This window comes from Cicer arietinum, chromosome 1 (assembly GCF_000331145.2).
Source record: "Cicer arietinum cultivar CDC Frontier isolate Library 1 chromosome 1, Cicar.CDCFrontier_v2.0, whole genome shotgun sequence".
Taxonomy (NCBI): Eukaryota; Viridiplantae; Streptophyta; class Magnoliopsida; order Fabales; family Fabaceae; genus Cicer; species Cicer arietinum.
In genome coordinates this window covers 50,160,312-50,185,603 of record NC_021160.2, presented here as the reverse complement: position 1 = coordinate 50,185,603, position 25,292 = coordinate 50,160,312, and the positions used below count along the sequence as shown (strand labels likewise).

Sequence of the window (25,292 nt, the reverse complement as noted above, 5' to 3'; positions counted from 1 at the left end):
ATATACACATATAGTTTTGAAGAATTTTTAAATAATCCACTTAGAATATTTAAAATAAAGTTTGGTTGATTTTATATTTAAAAAGAAAATGAAAAAGAAAGGAGAGAAAGATTAGTGGTATATAAAAGTGTGTGGATGTAGTCCCCCACCATAAGAGGAAGAAGAAGAAGAACAGGAACAGCACTACTCTCTCTCTCTCTCTGCTGCATCTCACCAACCTCAACTCAACTATCATCATCTGACACAGACACTTCACTTTCACTGCATCTTTCTTTCCATATACTCTCCAACCCCAATTTCACAACACACAAACAACCTTTCTTTTTCCTTCTTCTTTCTTCCAAGGTTGTCTTTTTTGTTTGTCTTTGTCTCCAAAACCATATTCTCAGTTATTCTGTATACCCTTTTGGGAAGTGTGTTCTTTTACTATGGAAATGGAAGATTTTGACCCAATGAGAATTAATGATGGTTTTCAAGGTGTAATTGGAAGTGGGTATGCTTCATCTTCTTCTCTTGTTTTGGATAGGGAAAGGGGAGAACTTGTGGAAGCATCTGTTAAATTGGAACGCAAAGGTGTTTCACCTGAGAGAAGTATTGAAGCTTTGAAGAATCATAGTGAAGCAGAGAGGAGGAGGAGAGCTAGAATCAATGCACATCTTGATACACTTCGTACTGTTATTCCAGGTGCTAATAAGGTTAGTTCATTTTTTATTTTTTATTTTTTGTTAATTTAGAATTACAATTGGTTAGTGCTGCTTTTTTTCATGTTGATAACAAGTTCTGTCATGATTGAGGGGAATAATATTATTTTAGACGTTCAATTATTGTGAAATGTACATATAATTTACAGAAGAGTACTTGGATGAGATGATTCAAGTCTTTTCCAACTTAAAACTGATATTGAATGTAGCTTTGAGAATTTAGACTCGTAAAAGCTCTCCATGAGTACTTTCCTGTCCATTGTGCTCCTATTTGGCTCAAGAGATTTTTCTCTGCAGTTACGTGCCGGGTATATCCGGTTTACAATAAAATGTACATACAATTTTGTCATGTATGGCCCATATGTTTGTTTTGTGTGTGCGGGTAGGGAGGCAAAACCCTCGGTACGATTCAGAAATATTGTTGTAATCTAGACACTAGTATTTAAATACGAGTTGTCACACTGTGAACCCTAATTCTTTTCACTGATAATAAGACTAAACTACAACAACTCTCTAGTCAGAGACTTAGGCATATACTTGGCCGAGCTTCGTTACCAAACATTGCATTTCATTGTTTGCATTTTATCATTTCGTTTATCATTTGTACCGAGTTCCTACTATTATACATTTGTTTGGCTAACTTATGATCATTGTTGACCTTAGCAAGTTGTCTTGTTGAATTATTTGTTTTGCCCTCTTTTATGGTCATTATACATGCATCTACACTGAAACTTTTAACTGTAACTGATAGATATTATGTTAATCTTTAATAGCTTGAGATACTGAAATTTTGTATGTGTACTTTTTGAACATAGTTGGACAAGGCATCCTTACTAGCTGAGGTCATCACACATTTGAAAGAGCTGAAAATAAATGCAGCAGAAGCAAGTGAAGGATTAATGATACCAAAAGACAATGATGAGATAAGAGTTGAAGAACAAGAAAGTGGATTGAATGGTTTCCCTTATTCAATTAGAGCATCGCTATGTTGTGAATACAAACCAGGTTTATTATCTGATATAAGACAAGCACTTGATGCACTTCATCTTATGATAATAAGAGCAGAGATTGCAACTTTGGGTGGAAGAATGAAGAATGTGTTTGTAATAATTAGCTGCAAAGAACAGAACTTTGAAGACGTCGAGTATCGTCGGTTTCTTGCCGGATCGGTTCACCAAGCTCTTAAATCTGTACTTGATAGATTTTCTGTTTCACAAGATATCTTAGAAAACAGAAAGAGAAGGAGGATTTCTATATTTAGTTCTTCATCTTTAGGAGATTTCTTATAAATTTTTTTTTTTTTATTCAAATGATATGGAAATTGAAGTAGATATAATGGAATGATTCCCTTTTAGTTTTCTAATATGGATTTGTATATTGTGAAGATGTAACATGTGAATTTGGGAACTTTCATAGATAGCTAGGTTGATAAATAATATCAGCATCTTTCAATCTTCTTTTGACCAAACACTCAGTGATCTCATTATATGATATTGTACTTTGAAGAAGAAACAAGAGTTACATTCCAAATTAAATAAAAGATATAAATAAATCAAAAAGTGCTGTTGTTTTTCAACTTATAGAACTTGTTAACAGGTAAAGGAGTGGGAAAAAAAAAGTGTGTTCGATAGTGTCACGTTACATTTCTCAAAAACTTAATATATTTGTTGTGCAACTTTTTCTTTCTTATTTCACCTTTAATTTTATTATAAAGCAATCAAAACATTTTGAACAACTATTTTTGAAGTTTTTTTTTTACCAGTATTATACAATGATTTGTGTTTCAGTCCCTATATTATTTTTTCATTTTATAGACACGTTGGAACTCTATTTTTTCTTTTTCAGGAAAGGCTTCAAGGAGAATGATAAAGGACTTTTTTCATATGTATTCCATTTTTTAACAATTTTTTTAAAAAATATCTACTTTTTTCAATGCAATTAACTAATATTCAATTTTTTTTTTGGATTGTATGATTGCAATTGCAAGATGATACTTTTTAAAGACAAAAAAAAAATTGAGTTATCAAAACACTTCAAATTTAAAAAAAAAATTGAAATACATATGAATAAAAATCGTAGATATGATACTAACAACCATCATTTAAAATCAAAATATTATTTTTACATGTCTACTTATAAGTGGCACATGACACACAAAATTTTGAATTATACAATTCAATTCATTCTCATAAATTTAAGATTGAATGAGGGGATTTATGGTAGGTCTCGTCTTTTGAATTTTTTTTATATTTAAACTTGAACAAGTTATGGGAAGAATGATGAACAAAGATATTAAAGAAAAGAATCTAAGTTCATTAATTAAACAATTATGATAAAAGTTTGATTATAAAGTTAAAGTTTAATACAAGTTGCAAAATTTTGACATAAGATCTCACATATATTATCTAATAACTACGTGTTTTTAGAATTTAAATCTTTTACAACACCATTTGTAAGAATAATTGGATTTAGTGAGAAAATACTTATCTCTTTATATTTAAAAATATTGGTGCATTAAGGGATTCAAATAAATATTGATAGTTGTTTTTTTACTCTTATTTTACGCCTACATTGTGTATAAATTAAATTAAAAACCCTTATAAATAAAATCTAAAGAATTTTACCCCTACATCTTTGTGTGGAAGATTTGATGTAAATATTTCTCACACATAATTAACATGTTTTAAGAAATGCACAAATTTTTTTCTCAAAAAAAGAAAAATACATGCACGAATTTCCCAGCCTATCATTATAGGGTATCATGTTTTTCTTTGTTTTTAGGATTTTTTTAGGTATGTTTGACTTGAAACCAAAGCAATCAGTGTCCCAAATTCCCAATTCATAGACCTAACCCTCCATTTCAGACCGTCCGATTCTAAAGGTATCCAAATCTGACGGTGATCTTTATTTTGACGCAGAACCGCTTCACTGCAGCTCCATCTCCTTCCTCAGTAGAAGCAGACACAAAACCTTCCTTTCAAACCCTAATTATTCCAAATTCGATTTCTAGCTGCCAAATTTCTCCCCAAATCCGCACCTTCTATACACCCAGATCGTTTTTATTCTCTCTCCCAATATCCAGCTATCGAATTTGCAATCTTTCTCTATGGAAAACGAGGAGAAAATTCCCGACATTGAGAAAATTGGAAACGAAATTGAAGATACCGAACCCATAGAACTCGTTCTCTTTCAAGTGCCCGAGTGTTACGTCTACATAGTAAGTCTTGCGATTTTTTTAATGGGTATGTTTCAAAATTTGATTTTGATTATGTTGTTTTTCACAATGGTATGTGATAGGTAGGTGGAAATTCATATTTTGATTTTGATTAATTTCATTATTAATGGTAGTGCTCAGAATCAATAAGCTTGTTCAGAAATTACGGTGGCATTGAATGTTGCCTTTTTACTTTAATTAAAATGTTTCATTTATTGTTTGTAATGAGGTGGGCTTGGAAATCGAAATTTTGTTGTTTCAAGTTAATGGATTTCTACTGTTTATGCAGATACCTCCAAGAATGAGTGCAGCATCTTACAGGTTTGGGATCAATTGCAATTTGCAAGTTATAGCTCCTGATCTGTTGTGTTTGAGATATTTTAAGTTCATCTTAAGCATAATGTTTAAGTTATTAATGTACTCTACCTTGATAAAGAAGTGTCGGTTTTCAGTGTCCTCGATCAAAGAGTGCTACACTGTTATGTTTAATGCATTTGCTATACTTTTGATCATTTTGCGTCTTTCATAACCTTTTTAGAACCGTTTTCTTTGTGAACTGAAGGGATTGATTTTCTACTTTTTCCAATTTATCTGCTCAGCATTTATATCTATGAAGTTCATTTCAGGGCTGATGAATGGGATGTCAACAAATGGGCATGGGAAGGGATATTGAAAGTCATTAGCAAGGGAGAAGAATGCATCATAAAACTAGAAGATAAGAACACAGGTAAAGATCACATTAAATCTGCTTTAATTAGATTATTATACAGTTAGATTTTTAAAAAAAACTTTTTACTTGAATGAAATATATTTAACTAGGTGAATTATATGCTCGGGCATTTTTAAGAAATGGAGAGCCGCATCCTGTGGAACCTGTTATTGACAGCAGCAGGTGGTTTTCCATAACTGTTGATAGATTTTAGTTGTTATAATCCCTTTTTGTACTTTAGGATGCTTAAATAATTATACTCATCTTCTGCAGATATTTTGTTCTTCGCATAGAAGAGAACATAGGTGAGAAGTTTTATTTATATTATTCATACTACTCTTTTTCTCTTGATCATCTTACTACTCATGACAAGGTAGCAGGGTAAGGGCATGTGATAAGATAACTAGAACCTGTTTGGTTTAGCACCAAAAAATGTTTCACAATGTTGTGCACAGTTTTCTTGAATTTGTTTCTATTCCTCGTTGAACAAATTAAAATGAAAATTTAGCTTTGTATGAAGCATATAACAAAACCCATTTTAGTTGTGGACGGTATATTTTGTCTTCATTGAGAACTTGACTTGTTTGTTTGTAAATGCATTTGGAAACCCACTTTCAATCATATGTCTAATTAATGCGATTCTCTTCAGCCCTAGTATAAATGTGATATTTCATTATTTAAGTAATTCTTGAATTTTCGAAACACTAGATGAGAACAAAAATACTAGAAGGACAAATAAATATATCAAAATGATTCTTTGTTTGAAATTGATATAGGAAATCCTAGTTTTTAGTCTTTCTGAAAAGAACGTGAACAGAAATTTCAGAAGGACACATCAAATATCGAACTATCAAAGCCATTCTTTGTTTGAGAGTTTAGACTAATATAGGTATACCTAATTTTCAGTCCTTCTGAAATCTGAATATGCGAAGAAGCAGTGTTTATCAATCATATATATTCCTAACATCATGACCTTTATATTTTTGTGCCAATTGCGTCAAAACAGCAGTTCCCAGAATATGATCATACCAACATCATATTCTTGGTACACTCCTACTTTGTATATATTGAGATAATCTACTGTAATACAAGGGAAAATTATTCTTTGTTCTTCTAATGCCAAGTGGCTTTAGTTTTACTATCAGTTCCAATATAGCATCCATAATTTTACTGTTCTATACCTTTAATCCCACCTCCACTTATCATGCTGCATTAGCATTACTTCTTATTACTTTTGAACTTCGGTCTTTATTACTGGAAAACCATGCAGGCGGTCGCCTTCGGCATGCTTTTATTGGCATAGGATTCCGAGAAAGAACAGAGGCTTATGACTTTCAAGCTGCCTTACACGATCATATGAAGTATCCTTACCAGTTTATCTGCAAAACTTGGCTGTTTTTATTTCACATTTTATTTATTCACATTGGCGTAGAGGATAAAGGTCTTATGCTCTTTTATTTTATTTTTTTTCCGATCAGTAAAACATGTTTTTCCTTAATTGTGTTGAAGATATCTGAACAAAAAGAAAACTGCTGAAGAGATGGAACAACATTACCAGCAAAGTTCCTCAGTTGATTATAGTTTGAAAGAAGGAGAGACTCTTGTGCTGCAAATCAAGAACAATGTATGCAAATCTGCATTTTTCCTGTTGTGCAAAAGGTTTTCTTTTTCTTCTTTTTCTCAGTATCACGATCTCGATACTATCCTATTTATTGTGTGCAGAGAAGTGGCAGCAATGTGAAGTCCAAGTTTTTTGAGCAGGGTCCAAACAACTCCTCAGAAGAAAAGAGTGGTGGAAAAGAATCTGTACCTTGTATTAAGTTACCACCGCCTCCTTCATCACCAGGTTCACCTGTCGCTACCCCGCAGAAATCTCCATCAACCTCACCCACAAAATTCACCCTTGAGAAAACCGCTGAAGAAGAGAACTCTAAAACAGAACATGGAAATTCTCCTGAAAATGAAAGCACACAGGATGCAGTAGACGATGATTTTGGCGATTTTCAAGCAGCTAGTTAACCACCTATACATTATGCAGTTTAAAATTTGTTATGATTAAGAAAATGAAAAATTGTGGATACCTTGTTCATCTGGTATATCACAGATTGCTGATTCAGTTTGGAGATTCAATTATGTTCATAGCCAACAAAATATCATGAAGAATTAACTTATATGCTTGTTATTCGTTTGGTGATTGTCTTAGACTGTAGGGTACTAGTATGAGAGCTTTTCTCGTTCTTTGAGTCACTTTATTTCAGTTTTATGCTTTGTTTACATTTCTCATAGTTGGAATGTCTCAACTTTTTTTTTTAGAGGAAATATCTCAGTAGTGTTAGTTCATTATTCACCTTGACAAATGAACAAAAATATACTACGAATTCATTGATGGAGAGGTTTTTTTTTAAAAAAAAAAATTAAAATTAAGGAAACTAGAATTAGATCAATTTTTAAAATTATGATTAAATTCAATAATTTGATTAGGTAAAGAATGATAAAGTTATACCTGAAAGAGTTAACATAAAATGTAAACTTGAAAGAAAAATTATACACAAAAACTCGATATAATGTTTATATATACATAAATATAGAATATATAATATAGATATAGATGAAAATTTGATTTTTCAGAGATAACTTTTACTAGTACATTTATAGTTTTTATATTTTTATCAATAAAATAGAATAAAAAATTGAAATATAGTTCTATAAATTGAAATGTTTTGACAACTTCTTCAAAGAATAAAAATAGAATTATTTATTTTTGTTAAAAAATAAGAATTAATTTTGTATTTAGAAAAAATAGAATTAATATTGTCAAAAAAAAAACGTGAATAAAAATTTGAAATCGAAACCGAAATATTTGCCTAATTTTGTAACAGTATTTCTGTGGATTTGAATTTAGCAAGTAAATCGAGAGAGTTTGTTTTGCATATGACAATTGGAACTGAATCACTATAAATAAGCAGCTTCATAAAGGAACTCAATAAAACAAAATAACAGTACAAAAAGGTAACAACAATGGCAGGTCAAAAATTGATGGCACAGATTATGGGACCAACACGCCACTAAAGTTAACAAACAACATTCATCAAAAGGTAAACGTAGGAATTTGAATACACATATCTAACGTAAGGTTCTGCTATACTCACTACTCTTCTTGTTCTCTTCTCTCTGTTTGTCATGCAACAAGTAAACTCTGTTCTATGCTTAATTTTTTTATTTTGTTACAACCCTTTGAATTATTATTGTGATATTTTAAATGGGTTTTGTTTTCTGATAAAAAGTTTGATTTTTTTTTTTTTTTTTATATATGTATGACCATATTTTGTTGTTGTGGTACTTTCCTTGCTTGTTTTGTTTATGGGAATTTTGATCGAGTAAACTTAGCGTTTGCATGCTGTTTATTTTTGTTTTATTGTCCTCTCTCTTGAAGAGAAATGCTGTTTATATAATCAACAACAACAAAAAAGAGATGCTGTTTATTTAATCAAAAAAAAAAAAAAAAGATGGTGTTTATTTAGTAAAACAGTTAGAAGTATAAGATTGTCAATTGTGTGCAGTAAATTACTTGAAGTTTGTGGTTTAGTTTTGAAGATATATCATAATGGGTTGTTCTTGATTCTTATATGTGGATAGTAAAATAGTAAGAATTTGGGGTTGATTGTGGCATTATTAGGTACAAACCCTTTTAATTGGGATTCGGGTAGTCTTCGGTCACAACCCTAGTCACATCTCAATTGTCGAATCATGATCGAACAATTTAGATTTCAAGATCACAACTTTTGTTTAAAAAAAATAAAAATCGGTCTTAAAATCTAGACCGTCCAATCAAGATTAGACGACCGAGATGCATAGTCACACTGCATCTAATCCAAATACTTTTAATTGATTGTTCCATATAAGTGTATTCTAGGCCTGATCAACTCATTTTATGTCTTTGATATAACACTGCATGATCAATGTACTTTTAGACCAATTTTCATAAAAAAAAGTGCTTTTAGTCCTATAGAAGGGACAACTATCAATTGAGCACATTGGTTGAATTCCTTTATTTCTTTCCAGCTAATCAGGTAGAACCACCTTCGAATTGGACATTCAGGTACTGTACTGCCTAGTTAATATTCTAGCAAGTGTGGTATGATGACAATGGATGCAACAGGCATAGCTTGGGTTTGTAATATATACCAGAAGTTTGAGAATATGTTCCTGGAGTTGCAAGATACATTGTTTGAGGTGTGCCTTTGTAGTCAGCTATATATACTTATCCTATCCTATGCTTCTTTAAGGTTTCAAAATATGAGGTAGTGTTGTCAAATAGCAGCTTTAGCAGCGCTCTAGCATAAGAGAAACAAAATGCTATTTTTTTGCAACCTGCGATCGGCAACATTGCAACGATGAAAAATAACTTAAATACCCAAGTGGACATGCCAATGCATTTTAAGTTGTCATAGATGTCATTCCCTTATATGTCTTAAGCATTCTTTCTATAGTTCTTGTTAGTGTTGCTGCTGCTTAAATTATTACAATTAGAGTGTAATCATGAAAACAATTGTTCACTTATACTTGTCTTGGTATTTAACTATTTATCGTAATCAGCGACAACCTTTCTGAAATCTCAGTTGTGTAAAAACTCTCTCAGTAAAACTGATAAACATACAATTGATTTACATTAACAGTCTGTTATAAATTATATAATCGTTTTCTTTTGTTTTTTTGGTGTTAGGAAACTTTTCAATACATAGAGAATCAAATGGAGATTGTTGGCGAAAGTGTTAAGAAGTTCTATTCAGATGTCATGCAAGAAATACTTCCTCAATCTTCATTTTCAGCCCCTGTAATGTCTGTAGAACAATATACTGGTGCTGGATTAACAAAGAAGTCATTTCAAGCTTCCAGGGAAATAACTATTAGGGCTTACACCGAGCAATCAACTGAGAACTCGAGTGTCAATCACGATATCGGTAATGATGCAGTGTATGCTGAATCGTGTGGAAAACAATGTGTTGAGAGCGCAGAAGTTAAATCAAACCTTAGTAGTGATGAAAATCAACAAAATATGAAGATGGTTGCATCCAACACGACCACTGAAGTCGCTCTATCAAAAACAGATACATGCATTTCATCACAATCATGTGAAATCGCCAATGTGAATCAAAATCATGAAGCTACTGTTTCAAAGACAGATTATGCTGAAGTAACAAACTTTGCCTCTGTAGAAGATTGTTGCAATGAAAGTGAGAATGCAAGTACTGAACAAAACTCCAATGCTATGGAATTGGTTGAATCAACTGAAGAGAACGAGATAAATACAAGTTATTTCTCAAGTGACGCATTTGAAGATGCACATGGTATGTATTTGAGTGTCTCTTCTTGAGTACAAACTTTACCTCATTGTTTATGGATTGTAAATTTTTTGCTTCTGATAATCATTGCATAATTTTTCTGTCAGAGCTCTCTACGATCGGAGCTATGCAGCTTGACGATTGTTCTCATAGTACAATCACTGTGTCTCATCCAGGTATTAATTCAAATCTTGCTGAAGTAGTTACTGAATTTAGTTTACTTTTGAAATCAATATGAAGTACTTCTACTTCTGATTACTTGAGAATTTCCAGAATCAAGTAGTTTGGATATTGAAAATTTTGATGCTGCTATGGAGAAAGACCACAAAATCATTCATCAAGATGATGAGTTGCAGTTTGATGAAACTTGTGTCATGATTACCAAAGATGAATATCAGTCAGTTCCAGAGGCAATAGTGAATCTGAAGACTAGCAAGGTACGTATTCATTCCCCTCTCCTTTTTTATAGTGCATGCTGTTAAATATGAAGTGATTTTTTCTTCTTTACATGATTGAAGAAAAAGTGGAGGCAACCCTTTTCTTTGTCTAAGAAATCTGCAAGGAAGCAAGAGTATGAAGAGCTTGCATTATTAACTTTTGTGGAGCATAAACAAAAATCATCGGCTGCAGATATCTCAGAATCCGAGTGGGAACTTCTCTAAATATCACAGTGATTAAGTTGCAGGTAGAGACTAGCGCGCATAAGTACTCTCAGTGCATCACCAATAATAACCGTTGGATGTATTAAAATCTAACTTGTTTATTAAATACTAATACATATCTAATGGTTATAATTAGTGACGCACTGGAACAACTTGTGAATTTTAGTCTCCACCTAAGTTACACTTAGTCCTTATGCAGGAGATTGAGATACCTTTTTTATATTTGGAAATGCTTTATCATGGATAAGTACCTTGATTTTTATATTATTTTTTGTCTGCTTTTTTGTTATTAAAAATAAATTATTTAGAAATAAACTTGTGTACCTCCTTAGTTTCTCTTGTTCTTAAATTAGTATGTGACAACTATTGACGTGGAAGAAGCTAGTAGGCCAAATTATCAAAGCTACGTTAACTAATTTTTTGTTTTGTTCGTCAATGAATCTGTCAACTAATGATTGGATTCATTAAAAAAACTTTGGACTAGCTTTTCTCATTCCACATTTTAAAAATAAAAGATACATAAGGTTAAGAAGTGTACTTTTTTTCTAGGGAAGGAAGTGTACTTTTAAATGACATAATTTATCTAAAAGTATACTTTTAATCAACACAAAAATTGTTTTCTTTTTCATCAATGCAATATATTACAAAAGTTTTTTCACAAATAAATCATAAAGACTAAAATGTATTGGAAAAACTAACCAAACCAATTAAAAAAAATACATAAATACCTTCTTTTCTTTCGATTTCATCACAACAATAAGTATTTTTCTTTCTTTATTTAAGTGCATATTTTTTCACTCATATCATAAAAAAGAAAATTAAATTTTGACCATAACAATAAATGAATGAAAGTGAGAATTAATCATTATCAGTATATAACTACTTAATAATTTAATGTCAAATGATTTCATTTTAGTTAACTTAAGTTGATTTAGTTAATAAGTATTAGATGGTATTACCTCACTTCTTAAATATAAGTTTTTATTCCATACTTTATTTTTATTAAGAAAAATTAGTAGTATAACTAATGTGTCTATTTTGTATTAAAAAATGACTAAATTATCATTGGTGTATTGATGTATTTAATAATTACTTTTCATATTGCTAAACAAGTTAGTAGTATTAATTAAGGTTGTGTTTGAAAAAAAATAATAAATCCATTTAATTATTGAATTTTTTTCAATAAATATTTATAATTAGGGACGAAAGTAATATTCACAAGAATCTTAATTAGAATTCCATTGTTAATGTGACGACATTGTTCATAAATATCACTATTATATGAGCCTTCATACTCTTTTTTTTTTCTCTTGATGACTCAGCCACCAAAACTTTTTGTTATAAAAAGGATTTCATTTATAATGTTTTAATATTAACTTCGCATGATTCAAACAAATGGTCAGTATAAGACAAAAAAACAACTAATGGTCAATATAAAACTTTTTATATTATCTGTTATACAAGTTAAATTAAAAAAATATAATCATATGATCTAAAAAATCTAATGGTCAAACTTTATTATTTGTTACGAAATAAATTTTTTATTAAGAGGCAAAAACCCTCATACAAGATGAAGAAAATCAACAGTTTTGCAATGACTTACATTATAATTTTTGTTTCGCATACTAATTAATTTTTTTATATTTTTTAATAAAAACAAATGAATTTTATATTCGAATTCAACTCATAACCAATAATTACAAAAAATACAACCATATATATATATATATATATATATGCAAAACAACACCTCTGGATATTAATAGTTAAATTATGTTTGACGATCTTTTCAATGATATCAATAATTAGAGTATCTTTGACGATTTTTTCAAAACTGGTAGTTTTCTTTGTTAATATAATTAATAAAACAAATTTTATTATTTGTTAACTTTTTTTATATGAAAAAAATTTAGAATGAGGAGATGTATGGTACCCTAATAGAAGATTGAAAAGATTTAAGTTTTACCAAACACTTATAGGATCAAACCCGTAACATGAAAATCCAATTACTTTATTAACTTTAAAAAAAAAAACTGTTTTTTTGTAAAGTAGAAGCAAACAAGCCCTTACTCTTTTCTTTCCACTCTTGTGTAAAATTACTCTCATCTTGCTGAACCTGAGTTGGTAATTAACCTAATATCATTGTTCATACATTGTAGAGTGTATTTATATCTTTAGAGAAACAGTTTATATAGTGTATTAATTAAGAGTCTTTAGTGTCATACCCATTGCAAAAGCCGAATCCACTAAAAACCAATAAAAAAAACTAGTAGCTTTTAAAAGGTAAAAGAAAAAAAAAACTAGTATCTTTTAATTTTGGATGAAATTCTTATGACTTTATAGTCTGTTGTCAAAAAATATTATACAATTTATAGATGCCTTAATTAAAATATATTATACTTTATAGTATTACAAAGTTAATATAGAACTTTTTATTTTTTTACAAAGTTCATATAGAACTTAACAGTAAATAAACCCCCTTTTTAGGTATTACTTCGTGCCATCGCATTCGTCACTATGTTATCATTTTTAATTATTTTTGTGTGAAATAATAAATAAATAAAAGTTTCGATGAGAATATTTCAAGTGGTAGTTAGCTCAAGAAAAACAGGGTTTTAAAATTAGCCAGCCAAGATACATGCTTCTTTGGATAAATAAATATCCAAAATTATAACGTGTGGATTACTTTACCACCTACCATTAGTTCTTAAAGACTAAGTTCCAATTTCCAGCCATAAAGCACATAATTTTAATTTTCTTTAAGTAAAAAGTTAGGTTGATCAATGCACATTGATTTCTCAAGGCATAATGCCTTCCATTATTGACCTATTTGATTGAGAGGCTGAGAACAAATAGCAACAAAAACATGTTTAAAAAAAATACAAGTATCTAAAATTTTAGGTAGTTTCTTTTATTTAATCCGTTATATTATCAAAAGCTTTCAAAATACATATTTAAATTAGTCAATTTACGTTTATTTTTTTAATTAAAAAATACGTATCTGAATTATGTAATCCAAAAAGTATTGGAGGTGGAAAAGAAACAACCATAATTTTATTCATCTAACAAGCAACTTAAATTAAAAGTCTATTAAGATGGGCCATGATCAATTTTTTAAGGACACGGACCACATAGTGCAACCAAATTAGCATTTTCTTGAACTAAGAAAGACTCTAACAATCTATGGCCCACCTTAAAATTAAGTACTTATTTGTTTGGTTTATTACTTTCAAATTAAATTAAAAGCTCTTATAAATTGCTTTGAATAGTATGCTACTTTGCTTAAAACATAATAACAATACATGTAAAGGAAAAGGACCTACAAGAAGGTGGAGGATGATAGTGGAAGTGCAAAAAGATAAACAATTATGGTGCTCATAAGCTATTCCTCTTCTTCAAACGATTGCGTGAGAGACGTGAAAAATCAAATTCTAAAAATGCTATTGGCTATATTGTGGATAATGTTTTTTTAATAATTATTTTAATAGTAATTTTAAAGTTAAAAAGAGTATGATTGAAATTAAAAAAAAAATCCATTAAAGAAAACTATCAACAAATAAAACCAGCATTTTTGGAATATGATTCTTAATTTTACTTGCAATATTTTGATATGTGAACGTATTCTTCCCTTTACTTTTTATTTCTTAATTTTACTTGCAATCTTTTGATTTGTGGTGCAATTTGAGCTTGAACTTTATTTATTTTATTATGAGCAGTATACATATCAACTCGACTTTTAAAATTTATATTTACAGTTGAAAAGAATGTAAAAGAGATTTTTTAAGTATGCAAAGCTCCACTTAAATTTAATAAATAAACGATGAGTAAATAAGTATTTTATTTTAAACTCACATTAAAAATATGTTGTTATCCAAAGTTTAACACAAGACTTTATGTTTTGTCAAAACAAAACATTAGACTTTTTGTATGATTCTTGCCAATTGATACTAATATAGATGATTTTTTTATAAGCTAGAAGTAGATTAAAAAAATAAACAAAAACTTGACAGATATAGACTAATCCAAAAAAAGGAAAGGACAAAAAAAGAGAAAAAAGCAAAAACAAAAAACAGAGGAAAAAATAAAAGGCAAATGCAACAATAAAACTACAGCAAGTAGTGTTATAAATATTTGTGCACTATAATTTTTTAACTGATAAATTTTAAAAACAATTCACAATTTAATTTATAATTGATATATATATATATATATATATATATATATATATATATATATATATATATATATATATATATGACACATTTTTAATTGATAAATTTTAAAAACAATTTACAAGATAAATATTTATCACTGATAAATATATCAAAAAATATATGAAAAAAATATTTACAATCAATAAATATAAAAAAAATATGGGCTAAATATTTTTCATTGATACATAAAAATAATACAACACAAACATTTGTCACAAATGTATATATAAAACACGAAATAAATATTTATCACTAATAAATATTAAATATTAGATAAATATATGTTATTGACATATAAAAATATACCGAATGCATATTTAACAACGATAAATATAAAAAGAAATGGAATAAATATTTACCATTAATAAACATATAAAACAACTTGAGATAAATATTTACCATTAATAAACATATAAAACAATATGGAATAAATATTTTCATTGATACATAAAAACAACATGGGAAAAATATTTATCACGGATAAATATTAAAAAAAACACAGGACAAAAATTTATCACTGGTGAAATATAAAAAAAATATAAGACAAATATTTATCAACGATAAATATTAAAAATATCAATTGAATAAATATTTTTTATTGATAAATATAAAAAAATTATGGAGTCAATATTTATTATCAATACATAAAAAACATAAGACATATATTTATCATTGATCAATTTATTAAAAAAAATTATAACAAATATATGTCATTAATACATAAAATAAAACAAGAAAAATATATTTATCGTTAATAAATTTCAAAAATCACAAAAAAATGACAAATATTTAATATTAAAATTTTATACAGATTCAATTAATTATTTAAAATAAGATATTATAATTATTTATATAATATTTACCTAACTGATTTATCCACGAAATATATTTCAAACTAAAAATTTTAATCCATGTGGATGCTCTAGTTAGTTAATTATTGATAGGAATTGCTACATAAGTGAATCAACAATTAAGGTATGAAGTATTTTTTTAAAGGTCAAAGGAAATTGGCGGCTTCTTCTTTCATTAAAAAATTTGGCATAAAATATGCCCAAATAAAAGTCTTACAATTATTGACATGCATGAAAGCAAGCACCACCAAACCTAGTAAACACCTACACCAAATCCGACTTCAAAAAGAAATTAGGTGCTTCTTCATAATAATAGAAATTAAGCAATAAACATTACATTTAAATTTGGTCGCACTTTAGCATCGTAAGTTCATGCAAAATATATACTAGTTTATCCTTCAATTATTTATTATAAAGTTTGATATAGATAAATAAATTAAGTTTAACTAAAAATTATTTTTATTAAGATTTAAGTTCAGTTTATATGATTTGTTTTAATATAAATAATTTGAATTTAATTAGTTGATAATTTCTTAAGACCATCTCAAGAATAAGACTGTTAAAATAATCGATTTAGAATTTTATAAAAAACAAAGTTTTACTTAATTAAAATATCTCAATTTTTTTATTTAATAAAATGATATCAAATTTTAATATTTTTAAAATTAAAAAATATAAATTTTTTAAATTTAATATTATCTCAATAATTAATATTAAATCAATTAAAAAAATATTACATAATTTAATTATATTAATTTAGTAATAAAATTAACATTTAAAAAATTTACTTTAAATTTCAATATGTGTTCTGTGCTACAGTTTCCATTAATCATTGTGTTAAAACCAAATAAATTTTTAAGAAAATATATACTTATAGAAGATGCATGTGTAGAAAACTGTATATACACGTGTCATTTGAAAAATAATATTGCACATGGCTTGGTTTGAAAACTCCTTGTGTCATGTGTGATGACTGCTACCATCACTTCGTTGTTAGAGTATTTTTTTCTTCTTCTTTTCTTTTGAAAAGTTCGTTGTTTGAGTTCAGTTTGGTATTGAGCTACTTTTAGTATAACACGACAAGAGCGTCACTGGATTTTGACATTGACAATGAGGCCCCTTCAGTTTCTTATTTATTTTTCATATCACTGTTCCTTTTCCATTTCAAATACGTACGTCATTATGACTTTATGGTAATGAAAAAGAAAACAAAATTTCGGAAATTAATAATTCTTATAAAGGCTTATGGAAATTGTTTTGAAGTAAAAGTTAGTCGAGGTGATAAGCTCAAAAATCTCGATAACGATTCACTTGTGATTAAGTCAAAGAAAGAATTTGGTTATTCAACAATAATTGATTTTCCTCTCCGGAATAACACACAAGATAAACCTCAATATACATTTGTTTGTCATGCAACAAAAGTGTACATATATACATAATGCAAACCAACACATCAATAGTAAAAAGAAACGGAGGGAGTACTTTGTGAGCTGGGACACACAAAATGATTGGATTTTGAAAATGTAGGACTACTTTTGAAAATATATAAATGAATAAATAAAGTAAAATAAAAAGAGGTTCGTGAACAATTAATCCATCTGTAGTGTAAATTGGTATTTTGTGTTGACTAAGCTCAGCCACCTGAAACTTCTGTTAATTTTAGTCAACAACAATGTCTTTTGTCTTTTTTCTTTATCATTATTATTCAATATTAATTTGTATTTTTTTATCTTAAAAAAATATAAATATCATCATCCAATATTAATTGGGTTATTATCACTAATAATTTTTATTGACATCGAATACAAAAATATAAACATAAATGAAAATAGTGTAATTTACCTAATTTCTTTAACTTCATACGTAAGTAAACTTTATAAATTTATCAAACAAATATTTGAACAGAGAAAGCTCATACTTTATTTAATATATATATATATATAAAAGTTCATACTTTTCAGCAAAAAGAAAGAAAAAAGAAAAAGATAGGGGAATACTTAGACTTGAGATATGTGTGACTATATACTGTGGCAAGCGTCCTAGTCCTAATTTTGGTTGGAGACCTAATAGTATATCTTTGCATGAACAAGATGCATTCTCTACAATAACCAATCCCTTACGGACAACCAAGCATTCCACACCTAATTGTGTCTCCATCAACAAAGTTGTCCCTAATTTCGTTGCAATCACAAGAACAAAAGTAAATCACAGGAATGGTTCTTACTATTTTATAACCAACGTGCTTTAAAGTTTTCACACGTATATTAAAAGATAAAATATTTTAAAAAAATAAATTATTTTATTAAATTATTTATTTTAATTATTAATTAATTTTTACTATTATTAATATAAAATATAATAATATTTTAGAAATTATATATATATATATATATATATTATATAGTAATTATTGAAAAATAATATAAAAATAATAATTAAATATATATTAAAAATTATAATTAACATTTATTTTGAGATAATTAAATATATTCAGACTAATGTCATTTGGTATCTTTGTTGCAAATTCTTTTGCTAGTACTTCTCTAAACAACAATATTAATTATTTTCCCATCGAAATACAATTTATTTATAATTATATATATATATTTATATATATAATTCTATCAATTTTTATAATTAGATTTTAGTCTATATAATATTTTTTTTTACTTTTAATTCCTTAAATATTTTTTGTCATTAATTTTAGTTCAATTAAGCCAACTATGTACTATCCTACAAATTTTTTGTCATTAAGCCAACTATGTACTATCCTACAAATTTTTGAAAGATTTTTCATAGACATGTTTAAAATATTATAAACCTCTCTTCCACAATTTTTTTGAATATTTTAACAGTATATGAATTAAATACAATTTTATATTTATTCAATGGATATTTTTAATATTTATCGTTGATAAATTTTAGAAGTTAAATTTTAAGTTTTTTTTTTTTGTTGTTGTAAATTTAACATAACTCATAAAGTACATCTATTGAATTTAGTTGTACTCCGATAATGCTTTGACTAGTTTTGATTTTAAAAGAATTAAAATTATTAATAAATAAATATTATTAAAATTAAAAGTAGAAGAAAAAATTATTAAACTAAAAATAAAATTTTAAAATTTTACAAAAAGTAAAATATATTCAGCCATTTTATTTATTATTTTCAGTAAAAAAAATATTTATTATATACAAAATAAAAGCAGACACAAGAAAGAGAAGGAACTGCTTTTTCTAATCCACTTGGTATATTCAATCTTTGTGACGTCAACAAAATAACATACGGACTTTAAGGAGCATAATTGATGGTAGGTTGGTGACAAATAAAGTAATATTGCAAGATATAAATGATTCAAAATACATATAAATGTTATTGAATCTCTTTCTCGCTGTATAAGTTTTGGGATCACCAACTATCAAAGTAGGCCTTATATATTATCTCTCACTCACCCAATTATCTATTGACTTAGCGGTTAGAATATATGCAAATGCACTACAATCATCAAACATCATTGTTGTGATAAATTTTGTTCACTCACTATTGTTCACACAAGTGTTTTTCTATTAGTATATTATTATTGTGAGATTTTCTCTCTTTATTACATACACTTAAGAGTTCGTTCAGAACAATAAAAAACAGAGTTTATTTAATAAAAATATCACCGATGTAAATATTTTTTTGACAAATTGGTGTAAATATATTTTAGAGTATATTTATATTTTATTAATTTTCATATCTAATTATAATATAATGTTATACTAAAATGAAATTACAAGCACAATTAATTAACCTTAACATATGGTCGTGATATTAATAAATTTGCATGGTAAAATTTGATCAATTACAACCTTTAGAATGTTTAACATGTTTGTAAATTAGAGAGTACTATGTTGATAAACTTTGTTGTTGGAGTTTAGTTTCATTAGTTGAACCGATGTTTTGACGTTATAATTTATGATTCTTTAGTTGACATGTTTTGTCACATAAGTTTGAAATTTATTATGCTTCTTAAAACAAAAGTTAGTGAAACAGAAATGTCCAAAACTATTAATTTTTATAAAGGAAATTCAATTTAATCATGTGACATGACTTGTTGAATAAAAAAAATAATAATAAATAATCCCATGAATTTTCAATGCAAAAGGATCAAGATCAGATCGAACCCCACCACATGCCACTGTTTAAACAAATCCATCAAAAGTTCACTGTATCTCATTGTAAGCAGAATTAAATAAGAAAAGTTACACGGTAGAATAAAAACTAGAGTTTTTTTTGCTACTACGAAATTTTCGATCAATATAGTTTTTTAATTTGTTTATGCATATTTTAATTAATACAGTATCAATTAAAATTAATTAAATTAAAATTTTGAATACATAAATGTCATATTATTAATTAATAATTTACTAAAATATGTTAATTTTTCATTCTATCAAACTTCCTGTTAAATAAACAAAAGATTAGAAAAGTAAGTCTGTTTTCACATTCTTGAACTGAATTCCTTATTAACTGTGAGTGATAAACACATTTACATTATAAAAGGCGTTGTTTCAGACAACTTTTTCTGCACTCCTCGTCCTTTTCCTTTCAACAGAGTAAGGATCGAAACCCAAGAAAATGGGTTTTGTGTTACCGACTCTGTTTTTTACTCTGTTTCTAGTGTTTTCTTCTCACCAAACAAAAGCTGAGGAATTTAAGTTCAACAAAACAACAAGTAGTAATGAGAGAAAAGTCGCAGGAAGATGTAACTGGTTTCGTGGCAAATGGGTGTATGATCCTTCATATCCTCTCTATGATCCTTCTTCTTGTCCCTTCATAGATCCACAGTTCAACTGTCAAAAGTACGGTCGACCTGATACTCAGTATCAGAAATATAGATGGCAACCACTCTCTTGTTCTTTACCAAGGTAACTATTTCTTTTATGCATTCAATTTCAATTATTATATTCTGTAAAATACATAGTGTCACATTTTATTGGATGTCTTCAGGTTTAGTGCATTGGATTTTCTTGCAAAATATAGAGGAAAGAAGATTATGTTTGTTGGTGATTCTTTGAGCTTAAACCAGTTTAATTCACTAGCATGTATGATTCACTCTTGGGTACCCAAAACAAGAACTTCATTCTCGAAGCAAAATGCTATCTCCACAATAACATTCCAGGTTGGTTTCATTTTTTCTTCATTTTTATGTGTTTTTATTTTATTTCCATTTTGGAATTTAATGGTATTGAAATGGTGTGTATTTGTGTCCATGCCAATGGTGTATTTTTTTCTCCTCTTTCACCTATGTTGGTAACTTTTTCGGTAATTTGCCTTGTGTGAAGTGTGAACTCACGTTCTTATTTCTTTCAAATCTATGATCCATTTGATATGAACCAGCGGCGAATTTTGTGCTCAAAATAATAATAATAATAATAATAATAATAATTATTATTATTGTTATTGTTTTGTGAGTTAGTGTAAAGCAGTGGAGCGTGAACAATAAAGTGTGAAACGGGTTTGGTGGAGGGCTTTTCCTTTTGGCGGGGGGACATTTTGGGTTTTAATATAAGGAATAATAAATGTGAATCTTTAATGGTTATTGCCATGCCACGCTAATAATTCATCTTTTCTTACCTTCGGTGAATTTTGATATACTCGGATTTAAATGTATTAACATTTTCTTATTATTCTACTCCATTCAACTGTTGTGTATAATTTGCTTTCCTTGATGACTTGATCCAAATATGCTTGAACAAACTACATATCTAAAAACATAGTGCCTTTCTACAAGAAATCCTCCAATGAAATAGTGTATGCTCCTAATTGTCAATACCTTTTTGCTTTATGTAGAACCTTTGTTAACAAATTTCTTAATTAGCAATAATTAGTGTTGGTATAGTTTTTCTAGCATATCTACAATCATCATTGATGGTTTAACTAAATTATGATCACAACGTTTACTTAGCCAATCTATTCTTCTTTTAATAATTGATAATATTGATATTTGATTTTTCTTACTTCAAAAGATATCTGATTGAATCCTTGCTTTATTATGTTTACCCATGATATAAGCATCAATCAAGCTATTTAAATAAAATAAAAAAACTAGGAAAATAATTTGAAATGGGCTTTACTATTGGTTCCTTGAGCTCAATGGAACACTTTTTTTTGAAGTGGGCCATTTAAATTAAATTAAAGGCGAGTTATTCATCTATTTTTGATGTTTACTTAAAATTATAGATGTGAATTTAACAAATTTATTAATTATTGACTTCAATCTATATATTGAATATGCAACAATATTTTATGATTAAAAAGATTCCAATAAAGAAAGTTTTTAAAGCTAAAAAAACTCTTAAAACTATGTGGGTTAAGTAAGATCAATGGATATGCATTTTATCAATTTTATTTTCCAAAAAGTTTTTAATTTGATTTTGAGAAATAAAATTTTCAAAAATTTTCTATAAAAAATAATTTAAAATTTTTTCCAATATTTTTGAAGAAAAATATTTCAAAACAAGATTTTGAATTTCTTTTTTATAAAAAGTTTCAATTGACAAAATATTAGATCGATAAATTCCTTCACTTAGGTCCACCAAGAATTTTGGAGAATAACATCGCCTAGATTAAATTGTAACAGCAACAGTAGTATGAGTATGCATTCATTTTGGCCTTTTAGACCTGAAGGCATTCTTTTGAAAATATATATATATAGTTGGCAATTTAGACATTAATCCCTTCCAAATGGACCACTTGACACCGGTGGCCTAATTGAAATTGAGATGCAGTCCTCTAGCACGACTTTCAGTAAACTACAAAAGTGTCACAAATATTGGGCCACATCATTGTGATAAATTAAAGGGAGGAGAATTATTCTTTTCTTCTAGTAATTTATATTCCATGGCACTTTTCATTTACATTGAATCTAGAGGCAATAAATGACATCACTTGAAAGAAATTAAGTGATGAAATTTGTCAAGTAGGTACGTTACTTTGATAGGTAGTAGCTGACAGTATGAAAAATAGTAAAAGAAAAAATTAAAATAAATTTGAATTATTTTGCAGGATTATGGTCTCCAATTATTTCTATACCGCACACCATATTTGGTAGACCTTGACCGTGAGAACGTTGGGAGAGTTCTAAAGTTGGACTCAATAAAGAGTGGTGATGCATGGAGAGGGATGGATGTGTTGGTTTTCAACACGTGGCATTGGTGGACCCACACCGGGAATGCACAACCGTAGGATCTAATATTTAAACATGATCATGATGATGATGATTTTTATAATCCATTTTGTTAAAGGGGTGATCTGATTTGAATGCAGGTGGGATTATATTGAAGAGGGTAACAAATTGTACAAAGACATGAACCGTTTCATTGCATTCTATAAAGGTTTGACAACTTGGGCTAGATGGGTTAACATCAATGTAAATCCAACCCAAACCAAGGTCTTCTTTTTAGGAATTTCACCCGTGCATTACGAGTAAGTTTCTGTACTAATTAATTCAATCCAATTAACTATAAATTTTGTATTAAGTATATTAATTAATGTTGGTTTAGGGGGAGAGATTGGAACCAACCAGCAAAATCATGCATGAGTGAGACACAACCATTCTTTGGTTTAAAGTACCCAGGAGGTACACCAATGGCTTGGGTTGTGGTGAATAAAGTGTTGAGCAGGTTAAAGAAGCCAGTGTTTTTTCTAGATGTCACAACACTCTCACAATACAGAAAAGATGCACACCCTGAAGGTTATAGTGGTGTTATGTCAACTGATTGTAGTCATTGGTGTCTTCCAGGACTTCCTGATACTTGGAATGTGCTTCTTCATGCTTCTCTTTTTGCTTCAAATTGATTCAATATCTTCTTAATTGTAAACTATATTATATGTTTCTTACTCCTTTTCATCTTAAATATAGCAGAAAAGTTGATCAACTAAAGCTGATGTATTTTTACATCAATTTTTTTGACAAAATTTTCTCTTGTATTTATGATGGGAGGAAGTATTAGGAGGAAAACACATTGTTTTTCTACCATAGGAATTTATTTAATTTGGCATTTTGAGTTGTTGAAATTGGACAATAAAAGGGGTGATGCTCCTTATTGTAAATTTATTTTTCATATTATTTTGGCAGAAACCTGCCTTGATTGTACCAAATACACTCTTTGGAATATATTGAAATTAAAGTACTTTGCAAAGAACTTTCCTTTGGAATAACGTGCTGATGGATTGTTTTGAGTTCCTTTTTTTAAAAGCAAAAGAGTTGAAAAGTAGAGAATATCATCCCACTTTGCAAACTAGTACAATTTAAGCATCATGCATGATCTTTATATTACAAGGAGAGAGAATAAGGCATTAATTGGCTTCTTAAACTTGGTTGAGAACATGACTTAGTTTTTAAATGTTCGTTCATTTCTTCCAACCTTTCTATCTCGGCACATAGTAATACTGTCTTGATTTAACTATTAACGTGATCACAAATGTGACTTTTCCAAAAATCTTTTACTTCAGAAAACTCAACATAATTAAACAAGTATAATATTTAATAAATGATAAGATAAAAATAAATATTTTTTGAGGTCTAACTTATGAATATACTATAATGATATTATATTGTGAAAAACGGAGATCAATGAGTAATTAAACTAAAACTATTTTTGGCTTTGTCTAGAAAAACGCAGAATGATTAAAACAGAAAACGAAGATTAATCAGATTAGTATCAAGAACGTTCTCCGTTTTCTAACTGAAATGGAGAATGATCAGTTTTAACTAGAATTTAAGGCTTGTAATGCTAAAATGAATACACACACTTGTTAATCTAGTTCATAGATTAACTCCTAGGTCTAGGGGACTGAATACGACTTGAATTATCACTTATAATGTGATGAAAACGATTACAAAATATTTATGCACTTATGCTGCAAGTTTTTCACAGTTTTGTAAAACTGCAGCTTTGCATTCTATAACCTTGAATCTCTCTGTTTTTCTAGCTTTGTTTTGTGGCTTATATACAGTTAGTTTACAGTTTTAGAGTAACAAACTAACTAACCAAAATAGTTACAACTAGCTAATTAATTGTCCAAAATAGTTTGGCTTCTTAATTGGATACCACTTTTAACAATTCTCTACCTTGGTACCAATTGAGAAGCTTCAGCTTCTGATTCTTCAAATCAGATCCTATTAGTCCTTGATCTCTTGGACTTGATTTGCAACATATCCAAACAGTGTTTGAATTTGCTAAGTGTGACAGGTTTTATAAACATGTCTACAAGATTATCACTTGTGTGCACCTTTACCACATATATGTCACCATTTTCAATGACATCTCTGATGAAGTGAAGTCTGATGTCTATATGTTTGATTCTATCATGATACATTTGATTTTTACTCAAGTGAATGACACTTTGACTGTCACAATTATGCACGTAGATTCTTGATTGATTCCAAATAATATTTTCTTAAGGGTGGATTTCGGCGAGGGGGTAATGAAAGAGATAAAGTAAAGGAGTTTTGTAAAAACATAAAAAGTCTAAGTTCTATTAAGATATCAGTTATTTTATTTTTTTATTTTATTTTTTAAAATGAATAATTGTTTTAAGTGTACATTCAAAT

At 28.3% G+C, this 25,292-nt stretch overlaps 4 protein-coding genes across 7 annotated transcripts; all 4 read left to right on the top strand.

Annotated features, from left to right (window-relative positions):
• Positions 1-115: 115 nt before the first annotated feature.
• Positions 116-2,171, top strand: LOC101502999 (transcription factor bHLH30-like). Its single transcript, XM_004487109.3, has 2 exons — positions 116-695; positions 1,517-2,171. Exons 1-2 carry the CDS (start codon positions 429-431, stop codon positions 1,988-1,990), a joined length of 741 nt encoding a protein of 246 aa, XP_004487166.1. The 5' UTR covers positions 116-428; the 3' UTR covers positions 1,991-2,171.
• Positions 2,172-3,483: 1,312 nt separating this feature from the next.
• LOC101503323 (uncharacterized protein At1g03900) lies at positions 3,484-6,898 on the top strand. Of its 2 annotated transcripts, XM_004487110.4 has the most exons (8): positions 3,484-3,918; positions 4,205-4,236; positions 4,542-4,642; positions 4,735-4,807; positions 4,898-4,929; positions 5,895-5,985; positions 6,134-6,248; positions 6,347-6,898. In XM_004487110.4, the coding sequence occupies exons 1-8, from the start codon at positions 3,808-3,810 to the stop codon at positions 6,641-6,643; spliced, it is 852 nt and encodes a 283-aa protein (XP_004487167.1). In that variant the 5' UTR covers positions 3,484-3,807; the 3' UTR covers positions 6,644-6,898. The 2 variants fall into 2 exon arrangements, with proteins under 2 accessions (XP_004487167.1, XP_073222403.1); XM_073366302.1 differs by lacking the exons at positions 4,735-4,807; positions 4,898-4,929 and having other exon boundaries at positions 3,663-3,918.
• Positions 6,899-7,549: 651 nt separating this feature from the next.
• LOC101503655 (uncharacterized) lies at positions 7,550-10,946 on the top strand. Of its 3 annotated transcripts, none has more exons than XM_004487111.4 (6): positions 7,550-7,719; positions 8,687-8,857; positions 9,348-9,972; positions 10,074-10,142; positions 10,240-10,403; positions 10,485-10,946. In XM_004487111.4, the coding sequence occupies exons 2-6, from the start codon at positions 8,762-8,764 to the stop codon at positions 10,626-10,628; spliced, it is 1,098 nt and encodes a 365-aa protein (XP_004487168.1). In that variant the 5' UTR covers positions 7,550-7,719; positions 8,687-8,761; the 3' UTR covers positions 10,629-10,946. The 3 variants fall into 3 exon arrangements, with proteins under 3 accessions (XP_004487168.1, XP_073224455.1, XP_012570810.1); XM_012715356.3 differs by lacking the exon at positions 7,550-7,719 and adding an exon at positions 7,753-7,813; XM_073368354.1 differs by lacking the exon at positions 8,687-8,857 and having other exon boundaries at positions 7,551-7,719.
• Positions 10,947-20,230: 9,284 nt separating this feature from the next.
• On the top strand, positions 20,231-23,880 carry LOC101503983 (protein trichome birefringence-like 39). The gene is made up of 5 exons (XM_004487112.4): positions 20,231-20,601; positions 20,684-20,855; positions 22,742-22,917; positions 23,003-23,161; positions 23,239-23,880. The coding sequence occupies exons 1-5, from the start codon at positions 20,312-20,314 to the stop codon at positions 23,531-23,533; spliced, it is 1,092 nt and encodes a 363-aa protein (XP_004487169.1). The 5' UTR covers positions 20,231-20,311; the 3' UTR covers positions 23,534-23,880.
• Positions 23,881-25,292: the final 1,412 nt, after the last annotated feature.